At 42.4% G+C, this 18,505-nt stretch overlaps 1 protein-coding gene across 1 annotated transcript in view; it reads right to left on the bottom strand.

Moving 5' to 3' along the window:
- The window catches only part of LOC129820190 (calcitonin gene-related peptide type 1 receptor-like), a 94,546-nt gene that overhangs the window by 26,718 nt on the left and 49,323 nt on the right, over window positions 1–18,505 (bottom strand). Inside the window, exons 6-10 of the mRNA XM_055877173.1 lie at window positions 9,742–9,845; window positions 8,909–9,281; window positions 7,619–7,729; window positions 7,221–7,333; window positions 5,692–5,783 (exon numbers count right to left, since the gene is read on the bottom strand). Coding sequence (XP_055733148.1) covers window positions 5,692–5,783; window positions 7,221–7,333; window positions 7,619–7,729; window positions 8,909–9,281; window positions 9,742–9,845 — 793 coding nt within the window. The remainder of the gene's footprint in view (window positions 1–5,691; window positions 5,784–7,220; window positions 7,334–7,618; window positions 7,730–8,908; window positions 9,282–9,741; window positions 9,846–18,505) is intronic.

The raw sequence follows: 18,505 nt of genomic DNA, 5'->3' as shown, positions 1-18,505 counted from the left end.
GGTGCGGGACGCAGACCCCGCTCCACCACTGGTTCATCCGACCTTGGTGGCACCTCTGGTGCGGGGCCCCTCGTAGCGGGGGGGCCCCGGACTGGGCACTCTCGTTGCGGGCTCCGGACTGGGGAACGTCGCCGGAGGCTCCGGACTGGGGACCGTCACCGGGGGCTCCGGACTGGGGGCCGTCGCCGGAGGCTCCGGTCTGGGGGCTGTCGCCAGAGGCTCCGGACTTGGGAACCGTCGCCGGGGGCTCCGGACTTGGGAACCGTCGCCGGGGGCTCCGGACTTAAGAACCGTCGCCGGGGGCTCCGGACTTGGGAACCGTCGCCGGGGGCTCCGGACTTGGGAACCGTCGCCGGGGGCTCCGGACTTAAGAACCGTCGCCGGGGGCTCCGGACTTAAGAACCGTCGCCGGGGGCTCCGGACTTGAGAACCGTCGCCGGGGGCTCCGGACTTGGGAACCGTCGCCGGGGGCTCCGGACTTGGGAACCGTCGCCGGAGGCTCCGGACTTGGGAACCGTCGCCGGGGGCTCCGGACTTGGGAACCGTCGCCGGGGGCTCCGGACTTGGGAACCGTCGCCGGGGGCTCCGGACTTGGGAACCGTCGCCGGGGGCTCCGGACTTGGGAACCGTCGCCGGGGGCTCCGGACTTGGGAACCGTCGCCGGGGGCTCCGGACTTGGGAACCGTCGCCGGGGGCTCCGGACTTGGGAACCGTCGCCGGGGGCTCCGGACTGGGGGCCGACGCCGGTGGCTCCGGACTGGGGGCCGTTGCCGGAGGCTCCAGACTGGAGGCCATCGTTGGAGGTTACCTGCCATGACTCCTCACTGGAGGCTTCGTGCCATGGATCATCACTGGAGGCTTCGTGCCATGGATCATCACTGGAGGCTTCGTGCCATGGATCATCACTGGAGGCTTCTTGCCATGGATCATCACTGGAGTGAGGAGACGTATGGACAGTCTGGTACGTGGAGCTGCCGCAGGGCTCACCAGGTTGGGGAGAGATACAGGAGGCCTGGTTCTGACAGCAGGCACAGGACTCACCAAGCTGGGGAGACATACTGGAGGCTTGGTTCTTGGCGGAGGCACCGGATACACTGGGCCGTGGAGGCGCACTGGAGGTCTCGAGCATAGAGCCTGCACAACCCGTCCTGGCTGGATGGTTATCTTCGCCCTGCACATGCGGGGCGCTGGCACAGGACGCACTGAGCTGTGCAGAAAGTCAACCTCCCACAAAGACAGGTGGGAAAAAGGGATACCTAAGTATGGTTCTCAATCAGAGACAACGATAGACAGCTGTCCCAGATTGAGAACCCTACCCGGTCAAAACATAGAAATACAAATAATAGAACTAAAGAACATAGAATACCCACCCCAAAGGATCTCTAAGGTCAGGGCGTGACACATGTGTAACGGTCCTGACCAGTTTTATGTTGTTTTTGTATGTGTAATTGGTCAGGGCGTTAGTTTTGGGTGGGCAGTCTATGTTATCTGTTTCTATGTTGGTTTTGGGTTGCCTGGTATGGCTCTTGATTAGAGGCAGGTGGTTTGCGTTTTCCTCTAATTAAGAGTCATATTTAGGTAGGGCGTTCTCACTGTTTGTTTGTGGGTGATTGTCTCCTGTGTCGTTGCATGTATTTACCATACGGGACTGTTTGGCTGTTCGTTTTCGTTTCGATGTCGTCTGTTTCCTGTTCGTGAGTTTACGTTTCAGTTATGTAAGTTTATGTTCAGGTTTCGTTCTACGTCGTTTTCTTGTTTTGTATTTGTGAAAGTGTTTTTGTTATTCGTGTTGCCATCAGTTTTTTTCCAAATAAAAAGATGGCTTATTTCCCTCAAGCTGCATTTTGGTCTGATGATCCTTCTCTCCTCTCCTCGTCCGAGGATGAGGAGAGCGACAGCCTTTACAACATGTGCATTTGAATTTCAATGAATTTTCATTAAAATTCAAATTCTGCTTTTTCTGGGGGGTGGCCAATTCATGAATTGAATTGGAATTTTTTATTTTTTATTTTACCGTTATTTTACCAGGTAAGTTGACTGAGAACACGTTCTCATTTGCAGCAACGACCTGGGGAGTAGTTACAGGGGAGAGGAGGGGGATGAATGAGCCAATTGTAAACATACTGTGTGTTGGAGTGTCTGTATTTTATTTGTTTTTAAGAACATTGTGCCATCTGGTTTGCCTAATATCAGGAATTTTATGTATAGCTTTAACTTTTACTCAAGTATGACAATTAAGCACTTTTTCCACCACTGACTGAACCAAATAACAACTTTTCCAAGTCAGTAGTAGCCAATGTAATGCAGAAATGTTATTTTGGTTCCTGCAGTTATATCCCCCATAAGGTGTCTTCAAGGATAATGGCCTGAATTAAAAAAGCATGTCAAATAAATCTGATGGTCATACTGCAGGATCATTGCTACTGCGAAAGATTGGGCTTTCGGGACATATTGATACATATCAAACGTTCCTTCACAATCTGCTTTGGATCATTTGATTGTCATACAGCATTGTTTTTCTCCCTCTTTTTCTGAGTATTGACATACTCTTAACTTCTCAAACTTTTCTTTACAATCTGTTTTTGAAGAACTGTTTTTTTTTAATGACTAATCAGCATTTGACATTATCATGGTAGAGTCAATTGCTTGCACATATGTATTGCTCTGAGGTGATTTCAGAACTGTTCAGTCATCATAACTCTCTCATTAGCTTTGATTTAACCACCTTTACTGACCCCTACTCCATTGAAATTCACCAGCAGTTTTCCTTAATATGCAGTTCTTCCTTAAGTGTGTACTCTCAACCTATATTTAGTAAGATAAATCAGTAGGGATTACCATTAAGGTTGCCCTGCACTTAAATAAGAGCATAGCCAACTCATTCTTTAAACTGTCCTGAATTCATGTTTCTTTGGTCATGAACTCTTAAATGTACAGGAAATGAATCTGCTTTTAAAGTAGTTACACAGAAATAAGCCAGCATGAAATTAAAAGGACATGAGTATCAGAAAGTGTAAAACATTCAGTGACACTGTTACTGCTCCTAAATATGAGTTTCACTAGGGTAGCGTGGAGGTCAAGGTCCATAATCCAATGCAGCTACAGTAACAAACCACCAAGCTTATTTGCGGACGTTCTGCTTCTAAAAATCTTAACTTGAAAAGGTGTATGATAATCATAATGTCAAATATTTGAATGCAGAAAACTCATTATAAAATGTAAATAATTGAATCGTTATAAAATAGTCACTCTGAAATTTAATTTTTGTAAAATTTTCCATCACTATTGAAGAATATGTGATCTATCCATTTACAATATATTAGAAAATCCCGAAGAGGGAAAAAACTATTTTATCCAATCAAAATGTCTTCCCTTCAAATGCTACCCAACTCAATCACAGAAAATGACAAATTGGAAACCAGATTGTTGTGTGGAAATGACAAACACAATCTGTTGAATAGATTTCCCTAAATGTGTGGAATCGCATTTAGGCTTTATGTGAAGATGACATTTTCACAGGCCAGCAATGCTAGTGTTATTTCAGAGGAAACACACGGCCATCTTTACAATTCAGTTATCTCAGAGGAAACACACGGCCATCTTTACAATTCAGTTATAGCAGAGGAAACACACAGCCATCTTTACAATTCAGTTATCTCAGAGGAAACACACAGCCATCTTTACAATTCAGTTATCTCAGAGGAAACACACAGCCATCTTTACAATTCAGTTATCTCCGAGGAAACACACGGCCATCTTTACAATTCGGTTATAGCAGAGGAAACACACTGCCATCTTTACAATTCAGTTATCTCAGAGGAAACACACGGTCATCTTTACAATTCAGTTATAGCAGAGGAAACACACAGCCATCTTTACAATTCAGTTATCTCAGAGGAAACACACAGCCATCTTTACAATTCAGTTATCTCTGAGGAAACACACGGCCATCTTTACAATTCCGTTATCTCAGAGGAAACACACAGCCATCTTTACAATTCAGTTATCTCAGAGGAAACACACAGCCATCTTTACAATTCAGTTATCTCAGAGGAAACACACAGCCATCTTTACAATTCAGTTATCTCCGAGGAAACACACGGCCATCTTTACAATTCAGTTATAGCAGAGGAAACACACTGCCATCTTTACAATTCAGTTATCTCAGAGGAAACACACGGTCATCTTTACAATTCAGTTATCTCCGAGGAAACACACGGTCATCTTTACAATTCAGTTATCTCAGAGGAAACACACAGCCATCTTTACAATTCAGTTATCTCAGAGGAAACACACGGCCATCTTTACAATTCAGTTATAGCAGAGGAAACACACAGCCATCTTTACAATTCAGTTATCTCAGAGGAAACACACAGCCATCTTTACAATTCAGTTATCTCTGAGGAAACACACGGCCATCTTTACAATTCCGTTATCTCAGAGGAAACACACAGCCATCTTTACAATTCAGTTATCTCAGAGGAAACACACAGCCATCTTTACAATTCAGTTATCTCAGAGGAAACACACAGCCATCTTTACAATTCAGTTATCTCCGAGGAAACACACGGCCATCTTTACAATTCAGTTATAGCAGAGGAAACACACTGCCATCTTTACAATTCAGTTATCTCAGAGGAAACACACGGTCATCTTTGCAATTCAGTTATCTCCGAGGAAACACACGGTCATCTTTACAATTCAGTTATCTCAGAGGAAACACACAGCCATCTTTACAATTCAGTTATCTCAGAGGAAACACACGGCCATCTTTACAATTCAGTTATAGCAGAGGAAACACACAGCCATCTTTACAATTCAGTTATCTCAGAGGAAACACACAGCCATCTTTACAATTCAGTTATCTCCGAGGAAACACACGGCCATCTTTACAATTCGGTTATAGCAGAGGAAACACACTGCCATCTTTACAATTCAGTTATCTCAGAGGAAACACACGGTCATCTTTACAATTCAGTTATCTCCGAGGAAACACACGGTCATCTTTACAATTCAGTTATCTCAGAGGAAACACACAGCCATCTTTGCAATTCAGTTATCTCAGAGGAAACACACAGCCATCTTTACAATTCAGTTATCTCCGAGGAAACACACGGCCATCTTTACAATTCAGTTATCTCAGAGGAAACACACGGCCATCTTTACAATTCAGTTATCTCAGAGGAAACACACAGCCAAGGAGAAATATATAATGCCGTCTGAACTGTAGCAACCACAGTCATCACCGCCATCGTTTTCATCATATTTATCATCACTATCATCATCCTAATTTTCCTCAGGATTAGGTGCGTCATCATCTTCTTCATCGTCGTTGTCACCATTATCATCTTCATCACTTGTTCAAGTGGAAAAAAAGTGTTAAGAGTCCCAAGACACATTACTCTCCTTGATCAAACCAGTAGTTTGTTTCATAAAGAAAGCAACACAAGACAGATTACTCTTCCTAATCAAACCAGTAGTTTGTTTTATAAAGAAAGCAACACAAGACAGATTACTCTTCCTAATCAAACCAGTAGTTTGTTTTATAAAGAAAGCAACACAAGACAGATTACTCTTCTTAATCAAACCAGTAGTTTGTTTCATAAAGAAAGCAACACAAGACAGACTACTCTCCTTGATCAAACCAGTAGTTTGTTTCATAAAGAAAGCAACAGCAGCATCTATATTTACCTGAAGTAGAAGAATATAGCCAGAGAGATCAGGAGGGAGGCTATGGATAAGGCATGACCCACAATCGCCATGTAGTACAGGATATAGGCCATCTGGAACAATACACATACACCCTATATTCAAACAAATAAGACTATACAGTAGTGCATCAAGGACATTCATGAACCGTTAACACTGACTTCCATTTGCTACTTTGATGTAAACAAAATATGAAAGAGGGGAGACTAGGACATGGTCTGCAGCACAGATGGTTTTAATCCATCCTCTAATCAAGGTGTGTCTGAGCCATGCTTGAATGCATAGCTAGGGTCAGACGTTTTACTATGCATAGCTAGGGTCAGACGCTTTACTATGCATTGCTAGGGTCAGATGTTTCACTATGCATTGCTAGGGTCAGACGTTTTACTATGCATTGCTAGGGTCAGACGTTTTACTATGCATAGCTAGGGTCAGACGTTTTACTATGCATTGCTAGGGTCAGACGCTTTACTATGCATTGCTAGGGTCAGATGTTTTACTATGCATTGCTAGGGTCAGATGTTTTACTATGCATTGCTAGGGTCAGACGCTTTACTATGCATTGCTAGGATCAGATGTTTTACTATGCATAGCTAGGGTCAGACGTTTTACTATGCATTGCTAGGGTCAGACGCTTTACTATGCATTGCTAGGGTCAGATGTTTTACTATGCATTGCTAGGGTCAGATGTTTTACTATGCATTGCTAGGGTCAGACGCTTTACTATGCATTGCTAGGGTCAGATGTTTTACTATGCATTGCTAGGGTCAGATGTTTTACTATGCATTGCTAGGGTCAGACGTTTTACTATGCATTGCTAGGGTCAGATGTTTTACTATGCATTGCTAGGGTCAGATGTTTTACTATGCATTGCTAGGGTCAGACGCTTTACTATGCATTGCTAGGGTCAGATGTTTTACTATGCATAGCTAGGGTCAGACGTTTTACTATGCATTGCTAGGGTCAGACGCTTTACTATGCATTGCTAGGGTCAGATGTTTTACTATGCATTGCTAGGGTCAGATGTTTTACTATGCATTGCTAGGGTCAGATGTTTTACTATGCATTGCTAGGGTCAGATGTTTTACTATGCATTGCTAGGGTCAGACGTTTTACTATGCATAGCTAGGGTCAGACGTTTTACTATGCATTGCTAGGGTCAGATGTTTTACTATGCATTGCTAGGGTCAGATGTTTTACTATGCATTGCTAGGGTCAGATGTTTTACTATGCATTGCTCAGAAATAGAAACCTGTTCCTCTATGACCACCTCCATATCATGATTGTAAAATGTAATTGTGTGTAAGCGTAGGTACATTTTACTGTACCATATTTACCATATCTAGCTAAATTTGACCAATTGTTCCCCCCTTGGTCTCCTCTGCATTGAATATAACTGTATTATCACCTTTTGAAAATGTCCCCTTATTGTGATTTGTAAAATAGGATCAAGTGTATACTATAAATAGCACATGTATGGGTTTGATGGATCACTCAGTGACAAACCTTACCTTCAGCTTGCCAGTAGTGTGGAAGTTACACAGCGTGTAGTTGGACCATGTCCTATTAGAATCTGGGTGGCGGAACCACTGTCCTGATTCGCCACATGTCTTTGTAGCTTTTTCTGATGAAACAATCAAGTAAGATTAATAATACACACTTTGAATATGTTTAACACTTAACCACTTACACAGAAACACTTAAACTGTACATCCATAAAGCTTTGCAAACACTTGACACCATGAATAATGAATTAAACGCTATGAATACTTCAAATTCAAGCCAAGTTCCACAGCGATGCATTTATCACAAAGAGTTAACAAGTCAGCATGGGAGAATCAGACACACCAGGACTTTGACTTTATTGATTCTTGCAGTTTAACAAACGCCTCTTATAGCCAGGCCTTACCTGTGGAGTCGAAGTCACGGAAATAGTTTGGGCAGTTCTGCCAGGTGACTGTCCCAGCAGGTGTATCATCCCAGCACAGCCAGCCATCCCAGGTCCGGTTACAGTACAGCCCTGTGCCGCCAACAGCGCACAACCAGACACAACACACTAATGAAGACTCATTGTAAATACACTACGTTGCTGGGTGAAAACAACTGTACATGAACCATTTGGCCACACTGTCGTCTGTCTACTGGCATAGTATGTTTATCCGAATTCTGAACAGTGTAATTGTTTGTCTCTGTGACTTGTGATCGTACCTGTCTTTATGGGTTCTTCTGATTGTGTGCTGTAACCCTGAAATGACTGAAAGTATTCTATTATATTCAAATTATATTTAAGCAATAAGGCCAGAGGATGTGTGGTATATGGCCAATATACCACGGCTAAGGGCTGTTCTTATCTCCACAAAAGAACTCTGGAGCTCTGTCAGAGTGACCATTGGGTTCTTTGTCACCTCCCTGACCAAGGCCCTTCTCCCCCGATTGCTCAGTTTGGCCGGGCGGCCAGCTCTAGGAAGAGTCTTGGTGGTTCCAAACTTTTTTTATTAAATAATGCTGGATGCCACTGTGTTCTTGGGGAACTTCAATTCTGCCGAAATCTTTTGGTACCCTTCCGCTGATCTGTGCCTCAACACAATCCTGTCTTTGAGCTCTACAGACAATTCCTTTGACCTCATGGCTTGGTGTTTGCTCTGACATGCACTGTCAACTGTGAGAACTTATATAGACAGATGTTTGCCTTTTCAAATCATGTACAATCAATTCAATTTACCACAGGTGGACTACAATCAAGTTGTAGAAACATCTCAAGGATGATCAATGAAAGTAGGTTGCACCTTAGCTCAATTTCGAGGTATTTCTGTTTTTTATTTTTAATACATTTGCAAAAAATTCTAAAAACCTGTTTTCGCCTTGCCATTATGAGTTGTTGTGTGTAAATTGATGAAAAAAATAAATATTGAATACATTTTAGAATAAGGCTGTTTCGTAACAAAATGTGGAAAAAATCAAGTGGTCTGAATACTTTCCAAATGCACTGTATCACAAACCCCCGAAGAGCCTTATTGCTATTATAAACTGGTTAACAACATAATTAGAGCAGTAAAAATAAATGTTTTGTCATATCCGTGGTATACGGCCTGATATACCATGGCTTTCAGCCAATCAGCATTCAGGGCTCAATCCACCCAGTTTATAATCTGGAATAATCCCACACACTGAATATTAAAGTAGTGCACATCATCACTACCTGATTTGTTATACGGCTGGTCTCTGTTCATCTTCTCAAAGCATTTGTATTGACCGTCGATGATCTTCTTCCTCTCCTCCTCCTCCTGACTGACCCTGGGGCTGACTGGAGTCTCCACAGTGGGCTCCACAGACCCTGGCTCTAGCAGACCATGGGGAGTCACATTCTGGCTGACTAGAGTCTCCACAGTGGGCTCCACAGACCCTGGCTCTAGCAGACCATGGGGAGTCACATTCTGGCTGACTAGAGTCTCCACAGTGGGCTCCACAGACCCTGGCTCTAGCAGACCATGGGGAGTCACATTCTGGCTGACTGGAGTCTTCACAGTGGGCTCCACAGACCCTGGCTCTAGCAGACCATGGAGAGTCACCTTCTGGGGAAGAACAACATGTAACGGGACAGACACCATAAAGAAACACACAGAATACAGCTTGAGGATTTATATTTGTCCATAGGGAACAGTATCAGTGACTATATAAACAAAGATGGGTAGAATACAGCTTGAGGATCAGTGACTATATAAACAAAGATGGGTAGAATACAGCTTGAGGATCAGTGACTATATAAACAAAGATGGGTAGAATACAGCTTGAGGATCAGTGACTATTTAACACAAAACACAAGAACAGTACAGCCTGCAAAGCCAGCATGTGTTCCAAATGTCACCCTATTCATTAAATAGTGCACTACTTTTGACCAGGGCCCATAGGGTTCTGGTCCAAAGTAGTGCACTTCATAGGGAATAGGGTGCCATATGGGACTTATTCACAGTCCCAGACAGACCCGTACTATTTGACCATTAATCAACAGAGAATGAATCAATCTCCAATTACCTTTAATTTGTCCTTGGAGAGCGTCAGACATTTGGACCAGGTCCTATTAATGGAGGGACTTTGGACCCAATTACCAGATTCATCACAATATTTTGACACTTTTCCTGCAAAAAAAATGTCATGGTAATTGTTAGCGGTGTAATTTGAGCTATGAGTAAAATGGCAGCTGCTGAATCCATCAGTGTGATAGGGGCTAGACATGAAGCCGCTGCTATAGCTATGAGTAATGGCAGCTGCTGAATCCATCAGTGTGATAGGGGCTAGACATGAAGCCGCTGCTATAGCTATGAGTAAAATGGCAGCTGCTGAATCCATCAGTGTGATAGGGGCTAGACATGAAGCCGCTGCTATAGCTATGAGTAAAATGGCAGCTGCTGAATCCATCAGTGTGATAGGGGCTAGACATGAAGCCGCTGCTATAGCTATGAGTAATGGCAGCTGCTGAATCCATCAGTGTGATAGGGGCTAGACATGAAGCCGCTGCTATAGCTATGCTGACTGGACTGTAATATCAACTGTCGTGTCAATAGTTAGTCTTTTAGTGTTATCTAATTTTGCTGTCAGACACCTTTTATTTATTTATTTAGAAATACACTACCGTTCAAGAGTTTGGAATCACTTAGAAATGTCCTTATTTTTGAAAGAAAAGCAACAAAAAAAAGTTCATTAAAATAACATCATATTAATCAGAAATACAGTGTAGACATTGTTAATGTTGCAATGACTATTGTAGCTGGAAACGGCAGATTTTTTATGGAATATCTACATAGGCGTACAGAGGCCCATTATCAGCAACCATCACTCAAGTGTTCCAATAGCACGTTGTGTTAGCTAATCCAAGTTTATAATTTTAAAGGCAAATTGATCATTAGAAAACCCTTTTTGCAAATATGTTAGCACTGTTGAAAACTGTTGTTCTGATTAAATAAGCAATAAAACTGGTCTTTAGACTAGTTGAGTATCTGGAGCATCAGCATTTGTGGGTTCGATTCCAGGCTCAAAATGGCCAGAAACAAAGAACTTTCTTCTGAAACTCATCAGTCTAATCTTGTTCTGGGAAATGAAGGCTATTCCATGTGAGAAATTGCCAAGAACCTGAAGATCTCGTACAACGCTGTGTACTACTCCCTTCACAGAACAGCGCAAACTGTCTCTAACCAGAATAGAAAGAGGAGAGGAAGGCCCCAGTGCACAAATGAGCAAGAGGACAAGTACATTGTCCCCACCTCCATGCTTCACGGTGGGAACCACACATGCAGAGATCACCCGTTCACCTACTCTGTGTCTCACAAATACAATGCGTTTGGAATCAAAAATCTCCAATTTGGACTCATCAGACCAATTACAGATTTCCACCGGTCTAATGTCCATTGCTTGTGTTTCTTGGCCCAAGCAAGTTTCTTCTTCTCATTGGTGTCCTTTAGTAGTGGTTCTGTGCAGCAATTTGACCATGAAAGCCTGATTCACAGTCTCCAACAGTTGATGTTGAGATGTGTCTATTACTTGAACTCTATGAAGCATTTATTTGGGCTGCAATTTCTGAGACTGGTAATTCTAATGAACTTATCCTCTGCAGCAGAGGTATCTCTGGGTCTTCCTTTCCTGTGGCGGTCTTCACCAGAGCCAGTTTCATCATAGCGCTTGATGGTTTTTGCAACTGCAAGTTCTTGAAATTTTCCGGATTGGCTGACCTTCATGTCTTAATGTAATGATGGACTGTTGTTTCTCTTTGCTTATTTGAGCTGTTCTTGCCATAATATGGACTTGGTATTTTGCCAAATAGGGCTATCGTCTGTATACCACCCCTACCTTGTCACAACACAACTGATGGGCTCAAACGCATTAAGAAGGAAAGAAATTCCACAAATTAACTTTTAACAAGGCACACCTATTAATTTAAATGCATTCCAGGTGACTACCTCATGAAGCTGGTTGAGAGAATGCCAAGTGTGTCCAAAGCTGTCATCAAGGCAAAGGGTGGCTACTTTGAAGAATCTCAAAAATAAAATATTTTTGATTTGTTTAACACTTTTTCGGGTTAGTACAGGATTCCATGTGTTATTTCATTGTTTTGATGTCTTCACTATTATTCTACAATGTAGAAAATAGTATGAGTAGGTGTGTCCAAACTTTTCACTGGTACTGTATGGTAGACCGCTGCACCACTCGGGAGGCCCATATGTTGTCATTTCAATAACATATATGCTATCATATTGTAGTATCATATCAAATGTATGGTTTACCAAAACAGTGGTGGGGTGGCGGCTTTGCTGTTGTTTGCACTGCAGATTGCCCCTTTAAGTGTTACTTTGTTTCCCCTCACTACTCAATTGAGCATTACTGCATTCCATAACACTGAGAGCCAGGTCCTTGCCATTCCATAACACTGAGAGCCAGCTCCTTGCCATTCCATAACACTGAGAGCTCCTTGCCATTCCATAACACTGAGAACCAGCTCCTTGCCATTCCATAACACTGAGAGCCAGCTCCTTGCCATTCCATAACACTGAGAGCCAGCTCCTTGCCATTCCATAACGCTGAGAACCAGCTCCTTGCCATTCCATAACACTGAGAACCAGCTCCTTGCCATTCCATAACACTGAGAGCCAGCTCCTTGCCATTCCATAACACTGAGAGCCAGCGCCTTGCCATTCCATAACACTGAGAACCAGCTCCTTGCCATTCCATAACACTGAGAGTCAGCTCCTTGCCATTCCATAACACTGAGAGCCAGCGCCTTGCCATTCCATAACACTGAGAGCCAGCTCCTTGTCATTCCATAACACTGAGAACCAGCTCCTTGCCATCCCAATACACTGAGAGTCAGCTCCTTGCCATTCCATAACACCTAGAGCCAGCTCCTTGCCATTCCATAACACTGAGAGCCAGCTCCTTGCCATTCCATAGCACTGAGAGCCAGCTCCTTGTCATTCCATAACACTGAGAACCAGCTCCTTGCCATCCCAATACACTGAGAACCAGCTCCTTGCCATTCCATAACACTGAGAGCCAGCTCCTTGCCATTCCATAACACTGAGAGCCAGTGGTGTAAAGTACTTAAGTAAAAATACTTTTGGGGTATCTGTACTTCACTTTACTATTTCAATTTATGGCAACGTTTACTTTTAATTCACTACATTCCTAAAGAAAATAATGTACCTTTTACTCCATACATTTTTCCTGCCACCCAAAAGTAGTCGTTACATTTTGACAGGAAAATGGTCCAATTAACACACTTATCAAGAGAACATCCCTGGTCATCCCTACTGCCTCTGATCTGGCAGACTCACTAAACAAAAATGCTTATTTTATTTTACCGTTATTTTACCAGGTAAGTTGACTGAGAACACGTTCTCATTTGCAGCAACGACCTGGGGAATAGTTACAGGGGAGAGGAGGGGGATGAATGAGCCAATTGTAAACTGGGGATTATTAGGTGACCATGATGGTTTGAGGGCCAGATTGGGAATTTAGCCAGGACACCGGGGTTAACACCCCTACTCTTACGATAAGTGCCATGGGATCTTTAATGACCTCAGAGAGTCAGGACACCCGTTTAACGTCCCATCCGAAAGACGGCACCCTACACAGGGCAGTGTCCCCAATCACTGCCCTTGGGCATTGGGATATTTTTTAGACCAGAGGAAAGAGTGCCTCCTACTGGCCCTCCAACACCACTTCCAGCAGCATCCCATCCAGGGACTGACCAGGACCAACCCTGCTTAGCTTCAGAAGCAAGCCAGCAGTGATATGCAGGGTGGTATGCTGCTGGTATTTGTATTTGTAATTTGTTAATTATTTCTGAGTGTTGGTGCGTGCCCTAGGCTATCTGATTTTTTTTTTTACATTGTCATGTCTGGTTTGCCTAATATAAGGAAGTTAAAATGATTTAGACTTGTACTTAAGTACGTTTTAGCAATTATATTTACTTTTGATACCAAATACTTTTAGACTTTTACTCAAGTAGTATTTTACTGGGTGACTTTCACTTTTACTTGAGTCATTTTCTATTAAGATATCTTAACTTTTACTCAAGTATGACAATTGAGTACTTTTTCCATCACTGCTGAGAGCCAGCTCCTTGTCATTCAACAAATTCATCACCAAAGCTAAAAACACTTTAAGATTTAAGTCATGGGCATCACATACGTTTTTATTATACCAGACTTAAGGGGAACTCTTTTGTGCTGTAATCCCGAAAGTGTGAGTTGAATCTCCTGTTGATTAATGCCTGAGAGCATGATGTTCCCTCTCTGGGAGTACGCTAACCCAGCAACCTGTCCTACCCCAGCAGCTAATCAACGGTTACATAAAACCCAGCAGAGCTTTCACAGACATCTGGCCTCAACCGAGCCGATGAAGGATGACCTCATTAGGAAGCTTGCTGCATCACCAGCCATAATAATCTAATCGTAGTTGTAAAGTGTCACTGGTCAGATCAGGGCCCATTTGCAAAAACATCTCAGAGTAGGAGTACTGATCTATGATCAGTTCTGCCTTTTAGATCACACTGATATAAATGACATGCACAGGGAAAACCTGATCCTAGATTGATGTGTTTGATACATACGGCCCCTGTGCTGCAGATCTAGGACCAGGTCCCCCCCTGTCCATACAATCATATTCATTATGATCTAAAAGGTCAAATTGATCCAAGATCAAAACTCAGGTGAACCCAGGTGCAGAAAGGGAAAGGGAAAGGGAAAGTAAAGGGGGATACCTAGTCAGTTGCACAACTGAATGCCTTCAAACGCTTTTAACCCAACTCATCATTCCTACAGAGACCATTGGTCAAGAGGACTTCTAGCCACCCGTATCATCTCCATAATCTAGCCACTAGTAAACCCTACCATCTCTATAATCTAGTCTCTAGTCACCCCTATCATCTCTATAATATAGTCTCTAGACACCCTTATCATCTCTATAATCAAGTCTCTAGTCACCCCTATCATCTCTATAATCTAGTCTCTAGTCACCCCTACCATCTCTATAATCTAGTCTGTCACCCCATCATCTCTATAATCTAGTCTCTAGTCACCTCTATCATCTCTATAATATAATCTATAGTTACCCTCATCATCTATAACCTAGTCACCCTGTGAAGCAGAAACCAAGGCGGCGGATCGGACAGTGAGGAGACAGACAGGATGTTCTGGTGCTCACTTCTCATAGAAGTTTTATTGACAATAGGTGCAGGACGAATTGACCATAAACTTTGTACAGAAGGTAACAAAAAGGACGTTGACAAAGACTTGAATAAATCAAAGATATTCTCAGTTTAAACTATCCCGGCAACAACTCTTTGCCTATAACCAAACTCAGGTATAACTCTAGCCAACATGTTGCCTGCTCAGCCTGCCATCCCCCAGGCAAAGGTCAACTGAGGACCTAAGAACTCTTTACAGGAACTCCCTTCCGCTAGGAATGTTCCATCACGATAGCCCCAAAACACATTTCTACCATAAATGTGTAATTTCCCATGGACATACAGTATATCATAAACAACAGTTTTACATAAACACACACAACAATAACTTGTGCCATAACTTCTTCTTTAAGTCTCACAATACACATTCATGAAGTAATTCACCCCAGGATAATTCATCACTTTGTTTATTCCCATCAACCAATAAATGTTCCTTGATGACTAGTAGACTAATTTGCGCTATGTGTAATGCACACCGGCACTTCAACAAGGAAACAAACACATCAGGTAGGTTACATTATATGATTATTCTCTACCAACACTTAGATCGTTATTCCTCTAATATATTTCACATTGCTAGAGCATGTACATTTTAAATTGGAAGCTTTATACACTGTAGAAACATGGTTAACTTATGGCTGCAAGCCCGGTAACGGGATGATATGACAAAAGCCAGTGAAAGTGCAGGGTGCCAAATTCAAAACAACAGAAATCTCATAATTAAAATTCCTCAGACATACATGTGCCTTATACCATTTTAAAGGTAATCTTGTTGTTAATCCTACCAAAGTGTCCGATTTCAAATATGCTTTCAGCGAAAGCACCACAAACGATTATGTTATGTCACCACAAAACCACAGAATAAGCACAGCCATTTTTCCAGCCAAAGATAGCAGTCACAAAAAGCACAAATAGAGATATAATTAATCACTAACCTTTGATGATCTTCATCAGATGACACTCATAGGACTTCATGTTACACAATACATGTATGTTTTGTTTGATAAAGTTCATATTTATATAAAAAAATCTGAGTTTACATTGGCGTGTTACGTTCACTAGTTCCAAAAACACCCAGTGATAGTGCATAGCCACATCTATTCAACAGAAATACTCATCATAAATGTAGATGATAATACAAGTTATACACATGGAATTATAGATATACCTTTCCTTAATGCAACCGTTGTGTCAGATTTCAAAAAAACTTTACGGAAAAAGCAAACCATGCAATAATCTAAGACGGCACTCAGAACTATAGTCAAATTAGCCGCCATGTTGGAGTCAACAGAAACCAGAAATTACATGATAAATATTCCCTTACCTTTGATCATCTTCGTCAGAATGCACTCCCAGGAATCCCAGGTCCACAATAAATGCTTGATTTGTTCGATAATGTCCGTTATTTATGTCCAATTAGCTACTTTGGTTAGCGCGTTTCGTAAACAATTCCAAAGTCACAAAGCGCGTTCACTAAAACGTGACGAAATGTCCAAAAGTTCCGTAACAGTCAGTTGAAAAATGTCAAACGATGTATTGAATCAATTTTTAGAATGTTGTTAACATAAATCTTGAATAACGTTCCAACCGGAGAATTACATTGACTTCAGATGAGAGATGAAACGGAGCTCACTCTCATGTGAACGCGCATGGTGAAAGCATGGTCAGGTCATGGCAGTGGTGACTAATTCTCCTCTCATCCGGCCCCCCTTCGCAGTAGAGTCTTCAGACAAAGTTCTACAGACTGTTGACATCTAGTGGAAGCCGTAGGAAGTGAAAACTCATCCATATCTCGCTGGAATTTTAATGGGAAGTTGGTTGAAAATCCACCAGCCTCAGAATTTCCACTTCCTGTTTGGATTTTTTGTCTCAGGTTTTTGCCTGCCATATGAGTTCTGTTATACTCACAGACATAATTCAAACAGTTTTAGAAACTTCAGAGTGTTTTCTATCCAATAATACTAATACTATGCATATATTAGGAACTATGACTGAGGAGCAGGCCGTTTACTCTGGGCACCTCTGTGCACCTTTCATCAAAGCTACTCAATACTGCCCCTGCAGCCATAAGAAGTTAACAAGTTATATTGCTTTAGTAACTGGCGTACAGAACAAACACTCGACTTTGGCGCCTTACGTCAAAGTATTGTTAGCAAATGGAATGCGGTACTCTATCCAACATATTCTATTTTGTTTCAGGATTCTTGGATATACCTTGAAGAGATACAATAACGAGTCTTTCTCCAACCAATCATTTGTTTCATTGTCCATAAATCACGGACATGTGCTCCATGACACACCCCTATCATCTCTATAATCTAGTCTCTAGTCACCCCTATCGTCTCAATTATCTAGTCTCTAGTCTCCCCTTTCATCTCTATAATCTAAACTCTAGTCACCCCTACCATCTCAATAATCTAGTCTTTAGTCCCACCTATCATCTCTATAATCTAACCTCTATTCCCCCCTATCATCTCTATATTCTAACCTCTAGTCACCCCTATCATCTCTATAATCTAGTCTCTAATCACCCCTATCATCTCTATCATTGGTCTCTAATCACCCCTAACATCTCTTTATCTAGTCTCTAGTCACCCCTAACATCTCTTTTCTGAAGTCGTGGACTTCAGGAAACAGCAGAGGGAGCACCCCCCTATCCACATCGAAGGGACAGCAGTGGAAAATGTGGAAAGTTAAGTTCCTCGGCATACACATCACAGAAAAACTGAAATGGTTCACCCACACAGACAACAGCACCACTTCAACCTCAAGAGGCTGAAGAAATTTGGCTTGTTAACCAAAAACCTGACAAACTTTTACAGATGCACAATCGAGAGCATCCTGTCGGGCTGTATCACAGCCTGGTACGGCAACTGCACCGCCCTCAACCGCAAGGCTCTCCAGAGGGTGGTGCGGTCTGCACAACGCATCACTGGGGGCAAACTACCCGCCCTCCATGACAACTACAGCACCCGATGTCACAGGAAGGCCAAAAAGAAAATCAAGGACAACAACCACCCGAGCCACTGCCTGTTCACACTGCTACCATCCAGAAGGCAAGGTCCGTACGGGTGCATCAAAGCTGGGACCGAGAGACTGAAAAATAGCTTCTATCTCAAGGGCATCAGACTGCTAAACAGCAATCACTAACTCAAGAGAGGCTGCTGCCTACATTGAGATCCAATCACTGGCCACTTTAATAAATGGATCACTAGTCACTTTAAGCAATGCCACTTTAAAAAATGCCACTCTAATGTTTACATGTAGTTGAAGTCGGAAGTTTACATACACTTAGGTTGTAGTCATTAAAACAAATTTTTCAACCACTCCACACTCCACACATTTCTTGTTAAGAAACTATAGTTTTGGCAAGTCAATTTAGGACATCTACTTTGTGCATGACACAAGTAATTGTTCCAACAATTGTTAACAGACAGATTATTTCACTTACAATTCATTGTATCACAATTCCAGTGGGTCAGAAGTTTACATACACTAAGTTGACTGTGCCTTTAAACAGCTTGGAAAATTCCCGAAAATGATGTCATTGCTTTAGAA

The sequence above is a fragment of the Salvelinus fontinalis genome, chromosome 22 (genome assembly GCF_029448725.1).
Source record: "Salvelinus fontinalis isolate EN_2023a chromosome 22, ASM2944872v1, whole genome shotgun sequence".
In the NCBI taxonomy this organism is placed as follows: Eukaryota; Metazoa; Chordata; class Actinopteri; order Salmoniformes; family Salmonidae; genus Salvelinus; species Salvelinus fontinalis.
Note: the sequence above shows the minus strand (reverse complement) of the source record. Positions and strands in the feature narration are given on the sequence as shown.